This window comes from Trachurus japonicus, chromosome 23 (assembly GCF_045865225.1).
Source record: "Trachurus japonicus isolate A0001 chromosome 23, Traja_1.0".
Classification (NCBI taxonomy): Eukaryota; Metazoa; Chordata; class Actinopteri; order Carangiformes; family Carangidae; genus Trachurus; species Trachurus japonicus.
In genome coordinates this window covers 11,310,000-11,333,900 of record NC_140929.1, presented here as the reverse complement: position 1 = coordinate 11,333,900, position 23,901 = coordinate 11,310,000, and the positions used below count along the sequence as shown (strand labels likewise).

The 23,901-nt window shown below is 40.3% G+C and overlaps 1 protein-coding gene across 1 annotated transcript in view; it reads left to right on the top strand.

Annotated features, from left to right (window-relative positions):
• The first annotated feature begins 707 nt into the window (after positions 1-707).
• Positions 708-23,901, top strand: part of col7a1l (collagen type VII alpha 1-like) — a 48,427-nt gene continuing 25,233 nt past the window's right edge. The window contains exons 1-43 of the mRNA XM_085769634.1: positions 708-798; positions 4,514-4,694; positions 4,907-5,066; positions 6,415-6,508; positions 7,758-7,931; positions 8,229-8,392; positions 9,447-9,576; positions 9,679-9,795; positions 10,096-10,251; positions 10,747-10,863; positions 10,970-11,116; positions 11,227-11,346; positions 11,900-12,058; positions 12,681-12,794; positions 13,191-13,340; positions 13,819-13,956; positions 14,444-14,590; positions 15,275-15,394; positions 16,019-16,165; positions 16,559-16,813; positions 16,938-17,077; positions 17,571-17,694; positions 18,101-18,244; positions 18,348-18,535; positions 18,854-18,934; positions 19,096-19,113; positions 19,233-19,259; positions 19,412-19,477; positions 20,399-20,479; positions 20,581-20,607; positions 20,953-20,997; positions 21,109-21,183; positions 21,265-21,360; positions 21,591-21,617; positions 21,810-21,863; positions 22,009-22,080; positions 22,165-22,224; positions 22,330-22,365; positions 22,459-22,503; positions 22,663-22,698; positions 22,822-22,866; positions 23,577-23,648; positions 23,735-23,767. Coding sequence (XP_085625760.1) covers positions 723-798; positions 4,514-4,694; positions 4,907-5,066; positions 6,415-6,508; positions 7,758-7,931; positions 8,229-8,392; positions 9,447-9,576; positions 9,679-9,795; positions 10,096-10,251; positions 10,747-10,863; positions 10,970-11,116; positions 11,227-11,346; positions 11,900-12,058; positions 12,681-12,794; positions 13,191-13,340; positions 13,819-13,956; positions 14,444-14,590; positions 15,275-15,394; positions 16,019-16,165; positions 16,559-16,813; positions 16,938-17,077; positions 17,571-17,694; positions 18,101-18,244; positions 18,348-18,535; positions 18,854-18,934; positions 19,096-19,113; positions 19,233-19,259; positions 19,412-19,477; positions 20,399-20,479; positions 20,581-20,607; positions 20,953-20,997; positions 21,109-21,183; positions 21,265-21,360; positions 21,591-21,617; positions 21,810-21,863; positions 22,009-22,080; positions 22,165-22,224; positions 22,330-22,365; positions 22,459-22,503; positions 22,663-22,698; positions 22,822-22,866; positions 23,577-23,648; positions 23,735-23,767 — 4,458 coding nt within the window. The 5' untranslated portion in view covers positions 708-722. The remainder of the gene's footprint in view (positions 799-4,513; positions 4,695-4,906; positions 5,067-6,414; positions 6,509-7,757; positions 7,932-8,228; positions 8,393-9,446; positions 9,577-9,678; positions 9,796-10,095; positions 10,252-10,746; positions 10,864-10,969; positions 11,117-11,226; positions 11,347-11,899; positions 12,059-12,680; positions 12,795-13,190; positions 13,341-13,818; positions 13,957-14,443; positions 14,591-15,274; positions 15,395-16,018; positions 16,166-16,558; positions 16,814-16,937; positions 17,078-17,570; positions 17,695-18,100; positions 18,245-18,347; positions 18,536-18,853; positions 18,935-19,095; positions 19,114-19,232; positions 19,260-19,411; positions 19,478-20,398; positions 20,480-20,580; positions 20,608-20,952; positions 20,998-21,108; positions 21,184-21,264; positions 21,361-21,590; positions 21,618-21,809; positions 21,864-22,008; positions 22,081-22,164; positions 22,225-22,329; positions 22,366-22,458; positions 22,504-22,662; positions 22,699-22,821; positions 22,867-23,576; positions 23,649-23,734; positions 23,768-23,901) is intronic.

Sequence of the window (23,901 nt, the reverse complement as noted above, 5' to 3'; positions counted from 1 at the left end):
ATTGGGGTAACTGTAATACTCACACTTGTCTACACTTGCCAATAACAGTTTTTAATAGCTGAGCTCATAGTGGAAAGTTTTAAAGGCCCTTTGATGCTTTTATTTCCAAGGTGTCATGGGAATGTGTTGTAAAACTGTTAACAGGGAGCACGCCTGTCTGCAAGTGTACACATACAGTGATGGAAGCTAATCCAATATTATGCTAACTTCATCAGGCCAAATGGACCTACAAAACAAAAAACAAAAAACATGTACTTTATTATTTACTTGTGGTGGATAATAAGTGATACAGCTTTATGCGCCTCGGTTGCATCCACGCAGGCTTTAATGTTTCATGCGCTATGAAAGTTGCTAATTTGGACAAATATGTCAAGGTCCTGTAACCTGTCTGCAGAACTTTGCAGATAACTGCGTTTGCATAATAATTGATTTAACACTGTTATGGAAAACACAAACTCTTGCCAGCTTGCAAAACCGTAACTTGTGGATAAGAATCAGAACTGTGTGACAAATTGAAAATAGCTTATTACATTTTTTTTTACCTTTGAATGCCTTTAATGACTTTTTTCCACTCTCTGTGCATCTGTGTTCTCTCAGACAAGAGGAGACAGGAGCTGGAATTGATGGTCGTCGAGTGGAATCTAGGAAGGGGATTTGTGAAGCAAAGGACAGGGAGGAGGAGCAGGTGATCGAAGGAGGAGGAAGAGGAGGAGAGGAAGAGTATGGGCTGCTCTCCTGTGTGGATCTTTCTACTGTCCCTTTCTCTCTCCCATCAAAGAGTCGCAGCACAAACTGAAGGTAACTGATGATATTCTTACACCAAAATGTCACACTAACACAGGTCATCAATTTTCACCATAAAACTTTTTCCCATACTTTTTCACCCACTCATCCATTCACTTATTCATTTATTCAAAATGTCACTCTGTGGTTCATTTCACAGTTACCCTTTTCTTCATTTCATTGCATTTTCACAGTCATTCCCTACCTCTAAAATCATTTTTTTTAATTTCAAGTCAAAACCATATGTCTGATTGTCAAAAATGTGCACGGGTCTATGAATTAGATAACTCACATGCTCAGGCCAAAGAAAGGGCAGGTGTTTAATGAACACAGTCTGTGCGAGTGCTCCATCATTAAATCTCCACACCTGGATTGGTACACAGGGCAGACTCTAACCCAGCTCCAGTTTGCCTGCAGTCTGTGACTAGTCAGGGAATTTAAACATCTGCTTGCCTCATGTACAGTACAGCACTCTGTCTGCCAGCCTGTCAAACCCATCCCCTGGATACAGAACCTTAGCCTCAGGTGCTATTGGATGTCACCAAAAGGTCAATCAGCCAATCAAAAGTTAGACTTTCTCCACCTGGGATGTGGTTGGAAGAAAGTGATTGGTAAAGTTGTTGGGCAGAATTATGGAAGGATAAAAATAGCCCGAGGATATATTTGAAGCTACAGCTCCTTTGGAACTGTTATCATTGTCTGTTCTTGGCAGGGCTCATTCAAATGCCATCATATGGTTGTCTATAACAACCCTCAGGGCTTTTAGTGTTTAATATTTCAACCAGGAAAGGAAATGTAGCTAATTTTGAATCATTTAGACAATAGGCAGCGTAAAGCTCTGTCAATCTATTTTTTTTCTCCCATAAACAACGAAGCAACAGTGGAACTTTTCTGTTTTCATATGCAAATACGTATACATATACAGTTCATCCCTGCAGTTTATCAGCCAAACATCACACACCACACAGATAAAACAAGTGACAGGCAGATGAAGACAGTCAAATATCCAGCAGCTTAAGAGCCTATTATTTTTCTCAGGAGTTAGAGATGGTGAAAACTGAAAGAGAGACAATAATGAAACTATTTAAATAATGACGTTACTCATGCTGCTAAGTATCTTTTGTTTGCTTTATTCTGTGGAATACAGCTTTAAGAAATATTTTAGCTGACTCACTTAAGAATGTATAAATGCTTTATCATGCTGCAGCAATGACTGATGGTCAGTGATTATGACAGTCGTGTTTTTCTGAGTGTGTCTTCCCTTTCTTGGATATGAGCTTCAAATAAGTTTGTACTATACCATTAATATATATTATTTCCATAGCACCTTTACTGTATGTAGTTAACTAAGATCTGCCGTGTGTCTGCAGTGAGCAGCTTCAAACCTGTATTTCTAATGAGGATTGTGAAGTTGAGAGAGAGGAGAACTCATTTTTATGTTCAAACTGTCATCACGAGGAGACAGGGAAGCAGGGGTCAGGAATAACTTAAATGTATACATATGTGTTGTGAGCTGCTGCACTCAGCAACCTCTAACAAAAGTAATACACAGATGTATTGTACTATGTGAGTCATAATTCAAAAAACACAGGACCACAAGTATCTTAAAAGATATTTTTGTGGTTGATTTTCTTCTAATCATATCAGATCATAAAGTCTACATCTATTGAAATGTTATGTAATGCTTGACTTGACCAGAACCTAACATAAGCCTATGCAGTTGAAAATCAGTGTCTCTGACCTACCCAGGTGTCAGCCTTGTGTCAGCCAGCCAATGACTTTACTCTTCTTTCTACGCCTTTGTTTTTGGTGACATAATGAACCGCGTGAAATTCCAATTAGAGTCACAACATTATGAGACTGACTTGCTTGTTTGCACCCACTGACTGCCCCAAAAGAGGTGGTGGGAGTACAGCGCTGGAAACAGATCCTGGGGGAATGTGTGTTTGTCACGTCGGCTGTAATAAACATTGCCAATATTTGGTCTTCCTGTCATTTAATACTTCATTTCTACTCAAACAGTTTGTGTTTCCCTGCAAATTACTGCAGTGTCTTCTCCTTCTTTGAATAACTTTTAGATTCATTTGTCTGGGTAAACTTTGAACCTGATGGCCCTTTGAGTGTCTTAAACTGGTGCTTGCTGATGGTTTACATCGTCTCCCTTGATCTTGTTGGAGCTGATTGCAGTGGTTCATCATTATTTCTCAGACTGTTTCTCTCCTGGCTGAATTTTCTGCAGCATATGCTGAAGCCACTGAGCTACATCTAATGCGTAAATCAATGGTGGCCTAACACAGCGTTGTATACAACCTTTGAGATATCAGCATAGATAACCTTCAAGAAAACCATTCCTAATCCCTCAGCATGTGTTGCCTCCTTATCTTAGGCATGTGGTTCTCACCTGCCAGCCCAGACAGACAAACTTCTGGATAATTGATCTTGTTTTCTACCTCAGCCTGTGTCTGTCTGACAGAGATCAACCTCCAGCTGCTTCCTTGCTTAAAGTCTCAACCATATTTCATGTGCTTTTACAGAACTCTCTGGAGTAGAAAATGTATCCCAGTGAGTGGAGGAGCCACATGTGTATTTGAAGGTGGTTGGCTGCCTATGTGAGGCTCATTTCAGGGTGTTGTATCCTGCGAATATGCATCTGTGTTTTTATATCAGAGATGAATCCACAATTGCTGAATATGTGACACTAAAGCTTCCATGTGGGCAAAGATAGTCGCTCTGCAGCAGAGAACAATCCAAAAAAAAAAATTGAATTCCCAATGATATTCTCTTCCCTTGGTGCGTAGCCAGGGATCTATAGTTGGGTGAGGGAGAACATAATGTTAGGTCGCCATGGGCTGGAGACATATGTCACCCCCAGTGAATCCTGGGATTGCAGCCAAAGGGAGAAGGGTGAGATAATAGAAGAGAGCGAGCTTGGTAATGAAATAGAGGACAGCAGAAAAGCGGAGTTATCACTTACTGAACAATCAGCGGTGCCTATCTCTTATTCACTAACCTAATCAATGCTGTCGTCACCGTGGTTTATTGCATATGTAATGCCAGCATATTGACTTTGTGAGCATTTGCAGACGCAGCATATTTCTGTGTGGAGTGTGTGCATTTGCTAATACATTACTGTATACCCTGAGCATGGGGAGTTGCGAGCTCACATGGGTGCGTGCGCATGTAGTGTGTGCCTGTCCTTTTGGCTCTACACTGAAAAGCACCTGAATCCCTCCAAATGCAGCAGATCTTTATGTTAAATGCGTTTGTTTGCTTGAGCAAGGGGGACTGACCCTGATTTTGGTTGTGTTTACCTTATTATTCTAAGCGTTCCTCATCGCTCGACCAAAGTTTTATTGCTGGAGTGCTCAGAATATTGATAGTCTCTTTGGCTCACTTGGGTCTCATTAAAAATTCATGGGGATTTGTGTGGTGCCCTGGCTGCATGACAGCAGCAAATGAAAAGGAAAAGCCTCGACATGATGGAACAAGACTGCTATCTGGTGGCCATTGTAGGAATAAAATATCTTAAACCCTTGTGGCTAATTTACCAGCCTCATCCTTTAGCCTTTAAAAAGATTTACTTTGGGTTCTGTCCAAAAATCTTTTGAATGTAAAATCAAACACTTTTCCTGAATTATGGTTTCCTTGCCTTTCTAAACAAACACATTCATTCTCCTGCTCCTGCCTCGTTTGTATTCATGCACTAATTTATCCTCTCTTGTCTCCTCAGCATGCAGGACGGTGGTGCAGGCAGACTTAGTCTTTCTGGTGGATGAGTCATGGGGTGTGGGTCAGAACAGCTTCTCCAGTGTGAAAGGCTTCATTTCAGCCGTCGTCTCCTCCTTCCAGGACAGTGTGATGGGGACTGAGGGGGTCCGCTTTGGCGTCACTGTCTTTGGGGACATCCCAAGGTAAAACTGGGCACAGGAAAGAGTAACATACTGCAGACACTTTTGTGGCTAATTATCATTAACACAGACAGTAACTGATAAGTAGCTTATTCATCCAAAGCTTAATGATAATAATCTCAAATATACAGTATATTCCTTCCTATCTTGTTTTATGTCCAATCTGTAATTAGTTGTATCATTTCTCTATGGTCTCTGTAATCCTTTCCTGGCAGGATGCGGATTGCTTTGACAGACTATAGTTCACTAGAGGAGGTGCTCACAGCTATCAGAGGCCTGCCATACGAAGGTGGATCCAGGAGGATCGGCGATGCCCTCCAGTTCCTGGTCGACCACGTCTTCAGCCCTGTCATCAGTCGAGATCACGCCCCAAAGGTACAATGCTTCACCCAGTGACATACCCAATCCAGACTGACTGCCTCTGTTCGTGATCCTGTGATAGTTTTGAGTCCAGAAAGTACCACAAACCTTTTACATGCATACTGAAAATCGGATAGCTTAAATCTTGATACACAAACAGCATCAGAGAGATGACTGATTTGAAATTACAACCCACACTGCAAAGACAGCAGCTTCCAGCTGGCTGGCAACGCGCGTATACTCTGTGTTCTCTGGCCCTGTGTGAAAGCAAATGACTAGTCAGGAGTCTGTTTTTGTACTCCATGGGATACTATAGGAAAAACAAACAGAATGAAGTACCACTACTTTTACCGTGAGTCTGATTAATCCATCTTGTCATATAGTGACAATATATATAAGATTTTGCTTTACCTTTTGCTTTGGGACAAAGAAGAAAAGGTGGGGGAAATACATTTTCCATTGCCCATTCATTTGACTGAATCACTTCTACCAGCTGATAATGGTCAATCATGGAGATTAACCTGATTAAGCCCTCAGAAATGATGTGTTGAACATGTGCTGCTCTTAACCTTGAACCCTAACCCACATGTAATAGTTACCAAATTAACTCAAGTGTCCAAATGTTCTTTTTAGCTTTCTCAGCTAAATGTCTCTGACAGTATAATTCTGTGGCGTATTCTCTCTAAAACACAGGTGTTTAGCATTCGTCTCTCAATGCTTGTGCTCATGCACGAATCATCTTGCTGCAGCACACTTGACGTGGGAAGACAGAGAGTTGAGGATTAGGTTGATATATTGAATTGTACAGCCAGAGCACATGCCAAGAAGCAGCTACTTTCTCATGTTGATGCTTTCTAGCCTCCGCCTTTATTGACTGAGGGGTGACCTTTGAGTGAACTGAGTAAATTTCCCATAATGGGCAAATTATCAGTCTCAGTTGAGAGCTAGCATCCTTGAATTCCTTTTTGTCTTTGGGTTTGATTTTTTTAATTATGTATTCAATTATGGGCTAAGCCATGTCAAAAGCCCATGGAGACTTTTATGAGCATAGTGCTGATTGCAAGGATGCTCAAAAGATTATTTGGAGGCTGGATTTAAACCTCCTGTGATATCAACAATAGGGAAAACATGTTTTTTTTTTAGAATACACATTAAAGGTAGAGACAAAACTACTGAAACAGACAGACTTGCATTATTATTTCGAGATGTGTGCTTTGTAGATTTGCTCGGATAAAAATCCACCACATAAATTTGACTTTGCAAATCACATCACATACGTTTAATCCATGAACATATTGTAGCATTAGTAATATCTTTTTGTTTTGGGTTCGGGTTTGTAATTTTCTTCCTCCTTTGTGCACAGATTGTTGTTCTGATCACAAACGGACCCTCAGACGACCAGTTCGATGCCGCAGCCAGGGCTGTAGCTGACAGTGGGATTTCTCTCTATGCAGTAGGTGAGTGAGGAAGTTGGTATTGTGAATTCCTGCAACATCCCCACTGCAGCCAGACCCTCAGATTTTTATCCGAGCTCTGCCGGCTTATCTGCGGTGTTTGCAGTTAGAAAATTCATGTCCTGTACATTTGAATTCATTGGATTCAGTGTGGGTATTTGTGAGAATGTGCGAGATCCTTGTTTCCGAGTGTACGAGCGCACTGATGCAGGTATATGTATGTGTAAACACAACAACATCTACTAAATATGGATGTAGGAATAAGTGAGTGATTAATTCAGTTCCTATACTGTATATGTAAAGGTGCACTCTCTGATACTGTGTAGCATCAGCAAAGCTACTTCAGTTCACGCCCTTCTCCCTGCTCATGAATATACACAGCTTCTTATCTATAAGTTTACTTACACATATCTTACCCTCTTTCTCCTACACATATGCCTAGGCACACTGGCCCCCCATCTTATTCCCTTCAGCTGGGAGCAGTGCAATAATTACTGCTCATTAGCCGATGGTGCGCTAATCACAGCCATTTTTCATTAGGCGATTCAGTGTCCCCCATCTGCACCTCTGACACCGAGGCTTGCTCCTCTCGTTCATCACACTCTGAGAGAAGCTCCACACGTATCTTGTCTCGCTAATGCCTGCACAGCCTGTGTAGCTTGTCACAAAAACATACAGCATGTACAGATATGTGTACCCACATGCATGTTCTGTACATAAAAACATGTATTATTTATCAGTCCAGGTTCTGAGATACCAAGTAACTGTGACTATGTATTAACTCTCCAAAAAAGACTTACAACACAGTCATCTGCTTCGGTTCATCTTGCTTGCATTGGGACAGTAAAAGCTTTGGAGCCCAGATTGGGTCTTTATCAGGTGTTTGTCAGGGCCCACTTCCACATGCTGGGGCCTGACAACCTCACATAATACCACAAGTTAAGATAGGTGCCAGGAGCCTTTGCTTATTTCCACAGTATGCATGTGCATGCGGGTATCTACATCATTTCATGACCTAAAATGAAACTCAAAATGCAACAGCTCCCCCTGGTGATATCTGTGAGGAAGCATGTGGAGAAATTGTAAAGAAGAGGAAGAAAATACAAGAATGACACAACACATTCGTTGCTCTCTGATTGGCTCTGCAAAGTCCTGTCATATACATGCATCAGATTATTCATTATATTATCTGTTGTTTTCACACAGCCTATCGGTGTAATGACTGTTGTTGTGTCTGTCGCCTTGTGACCAGCTGTTAGGGGAGCTGATGAATCAGAGCTGAGGAGGATTGTGTCCGAGCCTCTTCAGGAGCACTTGTTACTGGGCACTGAGTACGCTCACCTGGAAACCCTTCTCCCCAAACTGTCCCGCAGAGTGTGTTTCACAGCTTCTGAACCACCTCGTCCTGTGAAAGCGCCCCAGCCTGGTGAGTTCAAACACATACAGTATAGCATGAAAGCAATCTTAACAACAAATAGAGATTTCCTGACTATGGCTGTTCTCATACAGCCAGCTGTTTGGATCTTTATATTGATGAATTGCATTTTGCTCATTGCAATGAATGATGGTTTTCTGTTATTTCACACTACATTGGAGCTTTCACGCTAAGATGAATTTATCTTTCATACAAATTATATGTCTACTCTAGACCATATGCATCTCCTTCACTCTCTTTTGTTTTTTCTCATCCCGTCCTTTTTTCTATACCTTCTCCCATTTCTAGTAGAAGAGCAGATTGTGGGCCCCAGAGACCTGCAGGTCAGTGAGTTGGCCCACAGCTCCCTCAGACTGACGTGGAGCCAGGCCACAGGTGATGTCACTGGATATCGCCTCCTGGTTACCCCTCTCACCTCCAAGGGGCATCTCCTCTCCCCCCAGCAGAGACAGGTGAGGGGTCATGCATACATTAGTGATGATGGTTGTGTTGCATTCACTGCTGATGAGTCACTTGCACAAGAACTAAAAAAGGAATCTGCCAGTTTTTGTACAATAAAGCTTGGTTTAGACCTAAAGTTTCCCCTGCGACATGAAGTGCAGACTCTAAGATGCTTTCTGAAGTAGGACAGGGCAAGACTGCGCTAAAGTGGTAACAAATACAAATATTGACTTATGTGGGATTGAAGGGGCTGATGGGAAAGCTGACACATCTATGAATCCTTCTAAAATTGGGCCATTTTTTCTTCCATTTGATAAAGATTGATTTCCTGCTAACAAAAAGTTCACAACATCCTTCAGTTCCCCCTGGTAAAGTCAGGACTTCTTACGTCCTTAGTGATGCCAAAAAAACACATGCTTCTAGCTAGAGGATAAATGCAGGTTGCCTTGGTAACCCATATACAGTACAGCATGTACCAAAATGAAATTCAGTGAGTCATCTCTCATCGCTGCTCAATTCAACCTGTGTTACTGTCCAAACTCTCCACAGTGTTGCATCGATGGGATCAACATGAACAGTGGGGTTGTATTGGTGTCAGTTCTCCTGCAATATCTATTTGTTTTAAGGATACTGCTGCAGCTGTAGCTGCGATAGAGACAGAGAATTATGGTACAGAAGCACAAGTGGAATATTTTAGTCTCTGATTTATGTTATAAGCATAGACTGTAAAAGGTTATAAGTCACAACATGGCACCTAATCTAAATATAATAGAGTGCAGGATATTGGGAAGAAAGGTAAACAAAGCATAATGATGCTGGTGTTTTACTGAGGTAAACACTTAGATAGGAAATGAGGATATGAATGTATATTTGCTTAAGACAAGATGTTTATTCAAGTGAATGTCTGTCACTGCGCTGTCTCTCGGTATTTCTGTCTTCTCTCATCAGGCATCTTACACTCCACTTCATTCTCTCTTTCCATCTCATGCAAACACACGCACACACGCCACACACACGCGTGTACACTGAGCTTCCCTTTTTTTTCGTCTTCTGTGTATGCAACAGATCGATCTGAAGGCAGACGTGAGCACGGCACTGGTGACGGAGCTGAGTCCTAAAACGGGCTATTCCCTCACTGTCTATGCCATCTACCCCAGCCTCATAGGAGACTATGTGACAGTCACCACTCAGACAAGTAGGTATCAGACAGGTGTCAGAAAATACTCCGCGTGTGCAGGTCTATTTTCAAAATGTACCTCCTTTTCCTGAGCAACATGTCTCTCTCTTTCTCTTTTAGCCCCTTTACCCCAGGTGTCAAACTTCCGTGTGATTGAGGAAGGTCTCTTCTCTCTGCGTCTGGGCTGGACGCCTCCGTTAGGGAGGCTCAACGGGTTCAAGATCTTCATCCCAAGATGTATGCTAACATTGCACAATGCAACTATTATTATTTACTTCACAACAACATATATATATATATCAAGGAGTACTCACCATCATAATATTATACCATAGAGTGTGAAGGTATATCATTTAAATCTGACTTTTGTATTATTTAACCATGTTGAACTCTGATGTATCTGTTGAATGAAAGCTATTATCAGCTCAGAGATGCTTTTCAGCCACTTGATCTAACGCGAGGCAGTCAGTGCCACAGCTGTTTTGGAAGGTATATTTCATTGGTATTGATTTGTTTTGATTTATGATTGCTCTGCAGCCAACAGACCAGGATTCACTTATGAGCAGCTGCTTCCTGGAGACACCTCTTCTCATGTGATTGACAGCCTGGAGGAGGATAAGAAGTACACCATCAGTATTTATGCTGTTTACCAGCAGGGACCAAGCGAACCAGTTTCAATAGTTGGCAAGACATGTACGTTTATTGACTTTGGTCGAAATGGTCAAAATATTATTACATTCCTTTATATATAGAGGACTGGCACACTTTTTCACACCATATATAATACTTTTACACAGTCACTACCATGAACAGCTGCAGACGAAGAGCCTGGGTAGCTCTAACAGTCATGAGTCACTAGTATAGAAGTATGAAACAAGATATGACATGGGAACAAATACCAAGGTGTAGTACCATAGTATGTCCACAGTAGGGTGTTGTTGTCCCAGATAAAAATCCCAGTAAACATTAGGTTTATTATCACAGTAAAACTAATTTATCGCTATTTCATGCCGCATTTGACAAATATCTCTGTAGGGTGTGTTTTGATTTTAGACCAATTTATATTTGTATGTTTGTATATTTCATTAAATTACTCACATTACTTTACTTTCTCTCTGTTTTGTGGCTCACTGAATAAGCAAAAATGGAATATTAAATTTGTGTGTGTGAATGGGGTGTGTTTAACAGTGAAGCTGGTAGCGGTTCAGCAGTTCCTGGTCCAAAATGCGACCACAGACACTGTCCAGGCGAGGTGGCCTTCAGTTAAGGGTGCTACAGGATACCGTCTAACATGGGCAGCCCCAGGTACTGTGGTTACACAACACAACATTGTGATGTAGCATATCATGACATGTAAAGCAACTATTAATTTATGATATTAGGTTATCAAGAGTCTTGTTTTGTCTTCTAGATGGTCACATAGAAAACATAAACCTTGGGGACACCTTTAACTTCTACATGATCCAGGGCCTCAACCAAGCCTCCGAGTACACCATCACCATCAACCCCATCTTTGGAGACATCGAGGGGCCTGTAACCACCACCAAAGTCAAGACATGTAACTGGAGTGCTTGCAAGAAAGTTCAAAAGCAAAAGCATGGATGGGTGCAGTATAAAATACATAACGTCTCTCTCTCTCTCTCTCTCTGTCTTCGTCCCTTGTGTCAGTGGACAGCAGTGCAGTTCAGACTCTGAAGGTGTCTGCTGTGACCACCAGTGCTGCTGTCATCTCATGGAACAGTGTCCCAGGGGCCACGGGCTACAGACTGGCCTGGGGACCCACCCCAGGTGATTTCACACATTTCACATACCACTGTTCATACTAATAATAATCTGATCCTAAAAGTGATAAATCTCATGATTCATGTTTGCATTGAATGTCTATAAATTATTAAGTCACAGCTTGCAGGCTCATGATGCCTTTCTACAGCCAATGTAAAGCATAGGCAGTGCCAGTTTATTTGTATCTAGCATGTCTCTAGCTGCAGCTTTCCGAACAAGCTTTTTATTTTCATTTTGGGTGGATCCGAGACAAGACCATTACATCAATCTAACCTGCTGGAAATGAAGGCATGAATTGTTTTTCTGCCTGGATATTGAATCTTCTGCCTGTTGCTATGTATTTAAGATAGTGGACTTCTGATGTTTTTTTGTTTTTTTTTACAATCCATCAAATCCACCCCATCAGTCTGCCAGGAGGAAGTGACTGATGAAATACAAATTTTGGGAAGAAGGGAGGAGGATGTTGCATCCAGAGAAGCGAGAACTGATGCTGAGTCATAATCAACTGAATATAAAAAGAAATGTGGCTTTATTTTTTTCTGTTATATATTGTTTTCAGAGTTTATCGGTCGGGACCGTCCCAGACAGTTGGCTTTGAATGGCAGCACCACAGAGTATCAGCTGAAGAATGTAGCCCATGATACAGAGTATGTCCTGACTCTGTATGTGCTGTTTGGATCTGTGGTGGGACCTGGTATCAGTGGTACATTTAGAACATGTGAGTACCTGTATCCAGTACATCCTCTACCCACCAGGGCTACCACTGAGCTTTAGGAGAGACTGGAATAGATTTACACAACTAGCAGATGGTGCCAAGTGAAAATATAATGATGCACTTGTTTGACTGACAAGTCATGTACCCATTTTAACCACCACTCCTCACACCTTCTGTTGTCACTTCCAGTATATGTCAGTGAGCCAGAGTCAGCAGGGAGGACTTAACAACAAAAATCCCAAAAGGGTTTTATTTTAACTTGGCCTCTTTCTCCATCACTGCTGTGGTACTCTAGTAGTAATAAAATACAGTACCCTTTCCATTCATAAAATTTCAATTAAATTAAGATCATTTGTATTAATAGCCCAAGGAGGTCAGTTCAAAATGACTCAGGAGGACAAAGTGTTTAACGTCTTAACTAGAGACACAGTAAAGGCTAATTGCTAGTTCTACTAAGCAGTTCACAGTGTATTAGGAGTAAATCAAAGCACTGTTAAATGACAGGGATAAGGTCAATCTCAGTGCACGTGGAGTTGAAATATTTGTATTGTGCGTGTGTGTCTTGCCAATTAGATTTTCATTTGCCATTAATGTATTTACACATTTTCTTCCTCCCCCCTCTCAGCTCCTTTGGGTTATGTGTCCAACTTCAAGGTGACATCCTACACCAGCACTTCCATAGATGTGGAGTGGAGTCCCATTGTAGGAGCAACTGAATACAAACTGTCATGGAACACAGGTAACGTGTAAACTTTTGGTAATCTTTTAATTTACAGGCCGCTAATTACATAATAATGTCAAGAAATAGCCAAAGAAATAACAAGTAATTGCATCATAATGTCTAGAAATAGTCCAGCAATAACAGTCAATTGCAAGGACTTGGTGGAGAAAATTTCTGGCCTTTCCCAAAAAACTCAAAGCATAAAAGCATGTCTAATCTTTTGTATATGAAAAGCATGACATTACTATGTAATTGACCATTATTTCTAGGCTATTTCTTGACATTATCATTTAGCAGCCTGTAAATTAAAGGGTTACCAAACTTTTTTTTAACCTGTCAGACAACATGTCAGCCCCTTTAAAACCTTTATATTAGCTGTTTGTACACTATGAATTATTGATTATGTGCCTACAGATGATACCAGTCCTCAGTCACAGTACCTGGACCACAGCGTCCTGTCCCACCGCATCGAAGACCTGAACCCACAGTCCACCTACAGAATCACCATCTGTGCAGTCTATGGCAACTCAGAAGGACCAGAAATCTCCTTATCTCAGCTGACAGGTACAGAACAGAGCTTGGGTCTCACAGTTTATTTTAATGTATCATGATCCATCTTTAGATCTTAATAGTGCTGTGCAGCTGTGCACCCATTGTAATTAAATGGGTAGGGGCAGTGAAGTTCTTCATCCCGTGCCTCGCCACCATCGTCTGGTGTCTGTGTTTGACTGACATGTCATGTACTTTGGGCTTCCCATTTTAACCACAGTTCCTGTCGCTGTCACTTGTAGTATGTGTCACTGAGAGAAAGTCAGCAGGGCGGCTATCATTTTATCACTGTCACTGTCAAAGGTAGTGTGTGTTTTATTATACTGACAAATGGTAGGGTGTGTGAGTAAAGCCACACCAGCTCATCCAGCCAAGAGATTTTGCATAGGCCTTTTTTTTCAGATTCATGGATTTGACGTGACAATATCATATTGTATAAAATTAAATCAGGGTGAAAATTATATCATATGACAGATTATTATTTTATTTTCAGCTGCTGTCTCAGACTCAGAGCAAATTCAGGCTGTGAGGGGGCTGAAGGTTGGGGACATCGGAGTCAACTTCTTCACCTTGTCTTGGAGGAAAACCCCAGGGGCATCTGGGTACAAAATATCCTGGATCCCCTTCCTGGGTAAGGAATTACATCCTGTTCACAGTTAACCATGTGTGCTGAACCCTGATACTCGCATATCCACATGCATGTATTTACACATTTGGATACAAGCATGAGCAACACTGATAATTGGACACTTCTAATCATTTAAATGTTAATTCATTACCTATCAAACAATCTACATTAATTTAGCTAATTAGTGACTTCCTCATAACTGTGCTTCAACAAATATGTCTCAGGCTAATAAGGCTACATAATTTTAATTCAATTCACCAAACCAATTAAACATTTTCATGGATTTTATGATTTAACCATTACAGTAACTTGTTACTACCATTTTGCGTCATGGGAATTTACTCTAAGGTCTAAAAAAAATCACTGTGTGGACTCCTGTGGTTCATTGTGTGAGAGTTTCAACCATAAATGAGTAAGCTACTGTACGCAGCAGTGGTGTTCCACGCACTCATTATCTCTTCATGCAGGATTTTATTCTTCTCTGCTGCAGGGGGTGATGAGAAGTCCCACGTGGTATCTGCTGCTTCCACCACTTACACCATCCGCAACCTGCGGGAGAGCTCAGCCTATAAGATCCAGGTGTCCTCTATGGTGGCCAACAGGGAGGGGAGTCCAGTCTTGGTCACTGCACGAACCTGTGAGTCCCGCCTGCCCCAAACAGTGAGAAACACGTTTCAGGGAGATATTCATACAGTTAAATGTTGCACACTAGTATTTTAAAATGTGTTTTATATCTGCAAGAGGAAATACATAAAGGTTGGTGATGATATAATTTGTCAAAATTCACCAGACTCTGGTAAGCCCCCACAGTTTTCACTCTGAGAAAACAACCATAAACAGATTTAGGGCTTCTGTAACTCAAGGGAAGGAAAGCAAAAGAAAACTTTTCATTCCCATTTAAAAATTCTGTATGAGTATTTTTCCCCAATGATATATTCACTTTTATATTTTCATCATTAGATTTCCTTTCCTTCCTCCTCATGTTTGTTGAGAAGCTAATGATGGATATCAGGGATGTTACTGACCTTATTAAGCAGATGAGGTATCAATCAAATGCACGTGCACAGGACACACATTGAAACCAATTTCTTCATTGGAAACATTATCAGTTTCAGTGTTTTTTTATATATTTTCTTGGTCAGAAAGCTACAGATCCAATTTTTTTAGCAACAAATTAAAAAAAGATACTGGACATTGGACAAGATACCATAGTTACCAAAAGAGAAAGAGCTCTTTGTCTATGAGTGTTAATTAAGCCTAAGATTGAAATTATGTTCTACAACATACTGTTTTTCATTATTCTCCTTTGTGTGTGTCTCAGTGGATCTTCCAAAAGTGAATGGCTTTGCTGCCCTGAACACAACAGACAGCAGCACTGTTTTAAACTGGACTCGAGTGGCAGGCGTCTCTGGTTACCGACTCTCCTGGAGGCACATCTCAGGTCAGTGTTAAACCATAACAACATTTTACCCTTAATTTAACATTACATTAACATGAGTGCAACTATCAGGCAAATAGTCTAATTCCCATACTGTGTAAATGATATTGTGTTGTGTATTGAGCCCTGCCGTGAGCACTGTTTTGTTTAAATTGGTATTGGTTTTAAAAATCAATATTAATTTCAATAAATTCCAACTACATTGTAACTGTAATGGGTCACCAGGGGGTTGAAATGGCAGTAGCCTGATACATGTTATTGCAATGTGAATTGAGTCACAGCATAAGCACACTTTTGTTGAAAAGGGAAAGATTATAAAAAAAAACATTCACAATATTAATATTCATGTGTTATCATATGCAGAGATTTTACAAGCTCACATTACCTTTACTGGGAAATGACTGTAATGTCAGTAAAATGTTTCCAGTTCTATTGTGTTGGATGATTAGGCCCATTAGTGTTGTGACCTTTTTTTCAGAAATGTCCAGACATTATTATTACTTTACAAATTCCCAGTCAGCCACATAGTCTGGTCTTTGTTTTACAATTTAATATTCCTGGTATCTTGAATTTTAGGGTGAAATTAACTCCCTGCAACACTAACTTTTTCTTCCTGTGTCATTTCAGTGTTGGAGACTAAAACAGAGACTCTGGGTCCTGGTTTCACTTCTTATAAGATCAGTGACCTCTTATATGGCAGAACATATATTTTCACCATCAAACCCTTTTATGGAGAAGTGGAAGGACCTATAACCACTGTGTATCAAAGGATATGTAAGACTTTATTATAATACTTTACTTTGGTTATGTCTCTGAAACACCCTGCATGCTACAATATGCTAACTGACTACAACAAGCACTAGTTGATGGATTTGAAACTTTTAGCCAGTAGGTAAGTAAATTGTGTAAATATATGTGACTACTAACTCAAAATGCAATTGAATAAGTTTGAAAAAGACTATAAATTTAACCAGAAAAGGGCAATTTACCATTATGCAAATAACCCTAATGCTAATGTAGCTAGACATTGTTGGCTAATTTGCCATTCAGTGTGGATTTACGCCTTAGAATAATTTTCTTGTATTAAATGATACTTGTTAATGCAGTGACTCTTGTTTAGCATTTTTTAAAATCAGTTATTAAATGTTTATGCTCTGTGCACTTCAGTGGGAGCAGATCCTCCAGGGGTAACACTCCCATCTGTGCCAGCCACAGTGGCCACCCGTTCATCTCGTATCACGCCTGCTTCACGGACTGCCTCCATCACCAAGACGACCACCGCTCACACAGCCACCAGGACCACCCGGCACCCCATCGCTGTGCCACCAATTCAAACCCCAACCACCAAAAAAGCTCGGCCGAGTGTCGCTGAAGCCAAAGCGACCACAGTCAGTCCAGACACAACAGCTTTACCACGACCAGGTATCTTGGACAAATGACACTCTTGCTTAATTACACTGATCATATGGTAAAGCAAAGCGTTGCCTTATGCACAAGGTGGTGAATGTACTGCATGTTTATGTTTTGTGTTTTTGTGTTTTGTCAGTGTGTGGTAAGGCCATAGCGGACGTAGTGTTCTTAGTGGATGAGTCCTCCAGTATTGGCGCCAATAACTTTTTCAAGCTAAAAGACTTCATGTTCCGGGTGGTCACTTATTTCCCTGTCATTGGTCCACAGGGCACACAGGTTAGTCACTCTCTTTGTAATCTCTTCTACTAACCTAATGCTATGGAGAAGACATGGGGGGAGGTGTATATACTTGCTTACTTTAGCTCTTAGATTGTTTATAGTGTTTGGATAATTATGAATAGGAACAGATAACAGTGATTTGAAATGATAATGGATGCCTGTGAGGCAGAAAAATGCTCCAGTGTGTCTACTGTGCAGATCAGTTCCATTAGCAGGAACATAATGTGGATTTCTTTCACCAACTTGGCAGTATCTTGCACAAAAACTGGCAGAAAGGAAGAGCAAGCCGCAATGTGTGTACTGAGTGGCAGCTGAGGAATAAGCAAATAGTATCTCATGATGCATACCATGTCTAAAAAGGATGTATTTGAATACAAAATATGAATTGCAGCTTAAATTGTACCACATTCAGTTTTAAAGCATTGGAAGAGCTGTGATGATGATGATGTTGTTGTGGTGATGTGTGTTTCTTCCATCGCTTTCCTCTCAGATAGCTGTGGTTCATTACAGTGATGAGCCTCGAATTGAATTCCGTCTAAGTGACTTCAAAGACAGAAACTCTGTGCTCAGGGCGCTCAGAGCTTTACGTTATGGAGGCGGCAACACCAAAACAGGTTAGTGACTCTTACAAATGTGCACAGTGTTTTTGCCTCTGGTCGGCACCTTTCATCAAATGGCATCGCATTTCTATGAACGTCATGCAACTGATGTCACAGCATCTAATGAATGCCACAGTGGTGGAGAGGAAATACAAAATGTTTTGCTTCCAAATGGAGCTAGAGTCAGGTGAGATGATAATTCAAAGAAAATGTCAATCAGTACTTTTGGATAAAGATCATACATATTCATAGATATCAAAAATGAAACAGATAAACCTTAGCAGAAGAGAAAGGAACAGAAAAAAGCTATCCCCACAAGCTGTGGACACTTACAGTAGTAGTGGACAAATAATCTAAAATAGCTGATAGACTATTTGATTAATTGAATAATTATTTCAGCTCTTATTTTGTATGTTCCCAGGAAAAGGCATCAGCTACGTCCTGCAGGAACTGTTCCAGGAGTCTCTGGGGATGAGGCAGGATGTTCCCCATGTCCTGGTTCTGATTACAGATGGCAGGGCCCAGGATAATGTGGTGCCACCCTCCAGAATTGCCCGTGCTCTAGGTCTGAAATAGTCGTTGTAAATCCTCCATATAGCGTTGCCAAAAATTACTTTGTGGATATAGTGGACCAATGTCAAATACGCTTAAAATCTGTGTCTCTGTAGGTGTCAGTGTCTTGGCAGTTGGAGTCTCTAACGCAGACACAGAGGAGCTTAATAAAATCGCAGCTCCAACCAGCTACAAGAATATCTTCTTCTCACCGACCTTCGACGACTTTCATTCCATAGAGAGAGAATTTATCAACAGCATATGCAGTGAGGCGCTCATGTCCGAGTTCAGACTGAATGATGATGTAAGTAAAACTATTGTCTTTTTTGGTTTGTTTCTAAGTGAAACTACGCTTTATATTCATGCATGCAATTGAAAACCTTAAAGTTGCACATGTAAGGGAAATGTGGTCAATGTGAAATCACCCAAACCATTATTGGAGATGGTTATATTTGCATAGTAACCTTGTATTACATCAATGAAAAAATGCAATCGCAGTTTTTATCCACACACAAAGACTTGTTTTGATGTGAGAGCAGTGGAGGGTGTAAATGCAGCTGATGCCCTCTTGTCTTCTGTGGTCTTGTATCATGTCAGTTGACCAGTCTGTGTCTGTTTTCAGGTTGCTCAGTTGGACTCTCCGACTAAAGATCCAGAGGAGCTGCTTAAGCCTCAGGGTCCCTGCTCCTCCCAGTGTGCGAAGGTTGGTGCTTCAGAAATAAAACCCTCCTTAACACAAATACAGTTTTTTTTCCCAAGCAATGCAATATATCTTTTTTGTTTGCATCCCAGTTCAAATTTCACTGATGGTCGCCGACGTTAATCTGATCAGCTATTCATTTATTCATTATTTTGTGTTCCCAGGGCCAGAAAGGTGAACAGGTGAGTTAACTGAAACTTTTTAAATTTTAAATATGTATAATAATATGTATAAGTTTAAACTCTTTATTTCATGTAAAAACAGTGCTATATATTTTGTGTAATTGTTTTCTTTCTTTCAGGGGGATGGTTTTGGTCTTGGAGGTCTGGTATGTGGCATCTATTAAAATCATAGACTAATTGTTTGTTAGATGTCCACTTTCCTCTCCCTATCCAACACTGTTGAATAGGGAGGAATTAATGTAATGTTACATTAATTTTCATTGTACAAAATAACCAATGGTCTGATTTGTGTATTTAGAAGTTTAGGCAGAGCCCTGGACAGTATGATCCTTTTGCTGTTTCCAAGGGAGAGAAAGGAGAGAGGGTAAGAACACACACACACATTACGCCCTACACACAATGGTTATCAGCATCCACACCAGTATCAATAATCACCTGTTGACATGAAAAAATCATGCATGCAGCAATACAAGTTTATACAAATATTGAGCTTGTGAAATATTGCATCTCTGTTACAACTGTTTGTTATTTTAGTGGACTTTGATGACCAACTTTAATTCAAAATAGAGACCTTGCCAGTTTATCGACATTTAATGCACTCATACATTTCAATAACGTTTCAGCACATTAAAAACAAACTGTACCTACTATGTGAAACACATCAAAACATAAGAAATTAGCATTAAACACTGGGCCATATCACAAACCCTGGTAATTTAGAGTCATGCCACAGCTAATGACATAACAGCCCACACTTGCCTTCTGTCATGTAATGTCATAAAGTGGAGGGAACCCTAGAGTTCATTATAAATAAAGACAAGGCTGCAGCGTTGTTTTCATGATGATGAAACACAAAAATGTCTGCTCCGTGTTAGCTGTTGACAGATTCACAGGTGAACAGATGCTGAAAGATCTGGATAAAGTGTGTTGAGCTTGTAAATATGACACATCAGACTTTCAGTGAATATGATTAAGACATCACATGTGCAGAGTTGGCTGCTACATTTTCACATTTACAGATGGAAGAACTTCTGATAAAACATGATATATATAAACTGGAGAAATAAAAAGGTGCAGTCTGTTCAACACTTGGGTCCATTATATAAAATAAAACACACATTTTATGTCTCTGCAGTCCCAGTATCAAATTACTCTTCTAATTCATTTCTTCATTTTTACCGTTTCCAATCTCGTAACCCTCTTGTGACTGTGTGGGTCAGTGTGGCTTTGCTGTGTGTTTCTGATTTGATTTTACAGCTCAGACCGTAATATTTTAATTTGACAGGGTCCTTCAGGAACAGATGGTGTTCCTGGGTTGCCTGGACGACCAGGGAGAACCGGACCCCCAGGTTCTGCCGGCCAGCGGGTAACTAAGTTCAGGAAAAACAAAACTATATGTTGATCTGAAGTCTATTTCATTTATATTCGATTCTGAAAATGATTTTTATCTTCCTCTTGTTTTTTCAGGGAGCTCAAGGCATCCCGGGTGACATGGTAAGATCAAAACGACAAATACATTTGAAAAGTAAACCCTGTTATGGTTCACTACGCCGGCTAACACAGCTAAAACCCATGTGCTGATATTATATCTTTGAAAGTGACTTAGCAGCTTTATACAAAGTGAAACTTTCCATTTCCTTCTGAATTATCGTCAGCTTACAGTTTTAAAAAAGCATATGAAACGATTAGAGGTATAGATTGCCAGAATGCACCATTTAAGAGAGAGGTTGCTTGGAAAGAGAGCTGAAACCTTATGATGTCCTAATCTATCAAATGTCAAAGAATTTTTAAATGATTCTGTTTGAAAATAGTTTCTTTTTACTTCTCTTTTCATGACAGGGTCGTCCTGGAGTCACTGGTCCAAAGGGACAAAGAGGAGAGAGAGTGAGTCAAACCCAGCATGAACACATTAATGTACTTGTAGACTGATGTCTGTTCATGGCACAGTTGCAAAGAACAGATGGATTTTAAACATTCATTTATGTTTGAACACAGGGAGAGCCCGGATATGTTATAGCTGGCACGGATGCAAATTTTGTCCCTGGACGGAAAGGAGAGCCAGGATCTTCAGTGAGTACATAAAAAAAACACATTAGGAGATTATCAGCTGAGCTTTAGGTCACATAAAAAATGATTCATTGTGCATTACAGGGTCCCCAGGGACCCCCCGGTGTACCAGGGGTTAATGGAGCTCCAGGCCTGCCGGGCCAGCCAGGACCTCCAGGGTCACCAGGAATATCTATCAAGGTAACAATGAAATGGATCAAAAAAGCAGCTCAATGTACAAAATGTGAATACAGCAAAGTTACATTTCACTTATTTAGACATTTATAACAGTTACGTCATGTGTAATTAGTAACAAAATATTTGCATTTCTCTACCCCCATATCATACAGTCACGTAAAGTCAAGCTAACTGACAGTACTGTACTGTATGTGTCACAAAATGTTTCAACTTGTATTGTTTGTACTTTGTAGGGAGATGCTGGAGAGCTGGGAGCAAAGGTGAGTGTGAAGGCAGTTTTATATCAGCTTATTATTTTTAAGGAATTAATTGCTTGTATTGACCATAATGCTGTAATGCACAGCGTTCACTTGCACATGGGCTTATTTTTGAATCCTCAAAATCAGTTGTTTAGTCATATAATATGCACCATTTCATTCTAAAACTGATAAAACTTTCATTGTTTTTAAAAGGGTTTACGTGGGAAGCAGGGCGTGAAGGGAGACAAAGGAGAATCAGGAATAGACGTAAGTGCACAGTTTATAAAATTATTATTAGTGCCAAAGCATGCCTGCCCTCTGAAAAAACAATTTGCATATTTTTAAGTGACTTTCTCTCTTTTGTTTCTGTCTTGATTCTTACATACAAACCGTGACATACACACTACTATAGGGTACTGCAGGTTTGCCTGGTCCCATTGGCATAGATGGGGTACCAGGATTACCAGGTCAGAAGGGAGTGAAGGTAACTTTTACATTTAATTTCCTCTGCTATTAAATGAACATGGAAAATACTTTGTGTCTGGTATAAAAAATTTATTTTTTGCAGGGTGAAGAAGGAATTGGCATACAGGGTATTCAAGGTCCCCGTGGAGAGCTAGGAGAGAAGGTACATACCTATGAACTTTAAAAGGAAAAAAAAACAATAATAATTGCAGAGTATTATTTATAAAAGTCAGGGTTTGAGAAAATTGTGTTATATTTTGTTTTGCAGGGAAATGTTGGCTTAACAGGACCGGTTGGCCCAAAGGTGAAAAACGAATTTCAGCATGAAATATTCTGTGCACTAAACCTGACATAAATAACTTTTACTAGACTAATGTATTCCAATTCATCTTTGAAGGGTGATCGTGGAGAGCAGGGTATCCAAGGAATCATCGGACCTCGGGTGTGCACTTCTGCATTTTATACCCCCAAATGCATAGAGATTATTATTTTAATTACAGTGAAGTCTAATGATGTGAAACCACACCTATTAAACTAATGACCATTGTGTACGACTCAGCGATTAAAAGATTCAGAAGCAGTGATTTATTTGTACCCGCAGGGAAAAAAGGGATTAAAAGGGGAACAGGGGGACAAGGTGAGTTCATCCTACACAAATGTCCACTCTGAAAACCCTATGCCCTATATGCTTAATATGATACACAGAAAAAATTAATTGTTGTTTTTTAGGTTAACAAACATATGTTTTGTCTCTTTTTAGGGAGATCGAGGAGAGATGGGACCAACAGGGCCTCAAGGACCCACAGTGAGTTAGGATTAGTTGATTATACACATGCTGTATACACAAGTTTGAGACATTCACACTGCTGAGGCAAAACATTCCCCATAAAATGATGCATGCACCCTGCACAACTACTTCCAGTGACTCACCTGTGCATATTAAAATCCACTTTCTAATTTGATTACAAAGAAAGCCTGAGGCAGATGCATTATATTTATCTGGGACCAGCTCTGACAACTGGCTGGAAAAGCCAGCGATACACTATCTAATAACTGTTTTCTAATGTCTCCACACAGACGTTCAGATTGATAAATGAACAAATGAGGCAGCCATTTTGTTCTGGGTTCTCGAGATTAGGTTCTATCAGAGATGGTTGTGATTACGCATGATTGTGAGCCAAATTGTCAAACCTCAGTGGGTGCCTTTAACAAATGGGCCATTTGTCTCGCATCACTGATTTTTAATTTCAGTCAGTATAGTCCCTTGGAGGTGAGTATCACAAAAAATGCGTCATGAGAACCATTTTCCTGTCCTTTTGTAATACAGCTTTCATTATTTCATTACAAAAAGTTTTGCTTTTGAGGACAACAGCCAATAAAGTATAGGTATACAAAAGATAGCACAGTGTGGAGGGGATTTTAGAAGTTACAGGCCACAAGAGGCCATAACAGATTATCACAGCAGAAATGGCAATAAAGGAATTTGAAGTATTTTATTAATCTTGATGGTTCCAGGGATTCACAGGACCGTTGGGGTTGAAAGGAGATGAAGGTCCAAGGGGAGTTCCTGGAGATCCTGCCAAGGGTGTAAGAAAATTGTTTGACTCTTTTAATCTCTATAAAAGGAATCACTTGATGCTCAGCATTCAGTCTTTCTTTTTCCTTCACAACAGATACTTGGTCCAACTGGAAAAAAGGGCGTCAGGGTAAGTAACCAAAGGTATTTTCTTCTTGCGTAAATGCTCAGGAATTAGTTTTTTGGACATCCAATGATGATTATAGCTTATAACAAATTACAAAGAGAGAGTTTGTAAAGAAATCATACCCGCAGGCTTCTTTA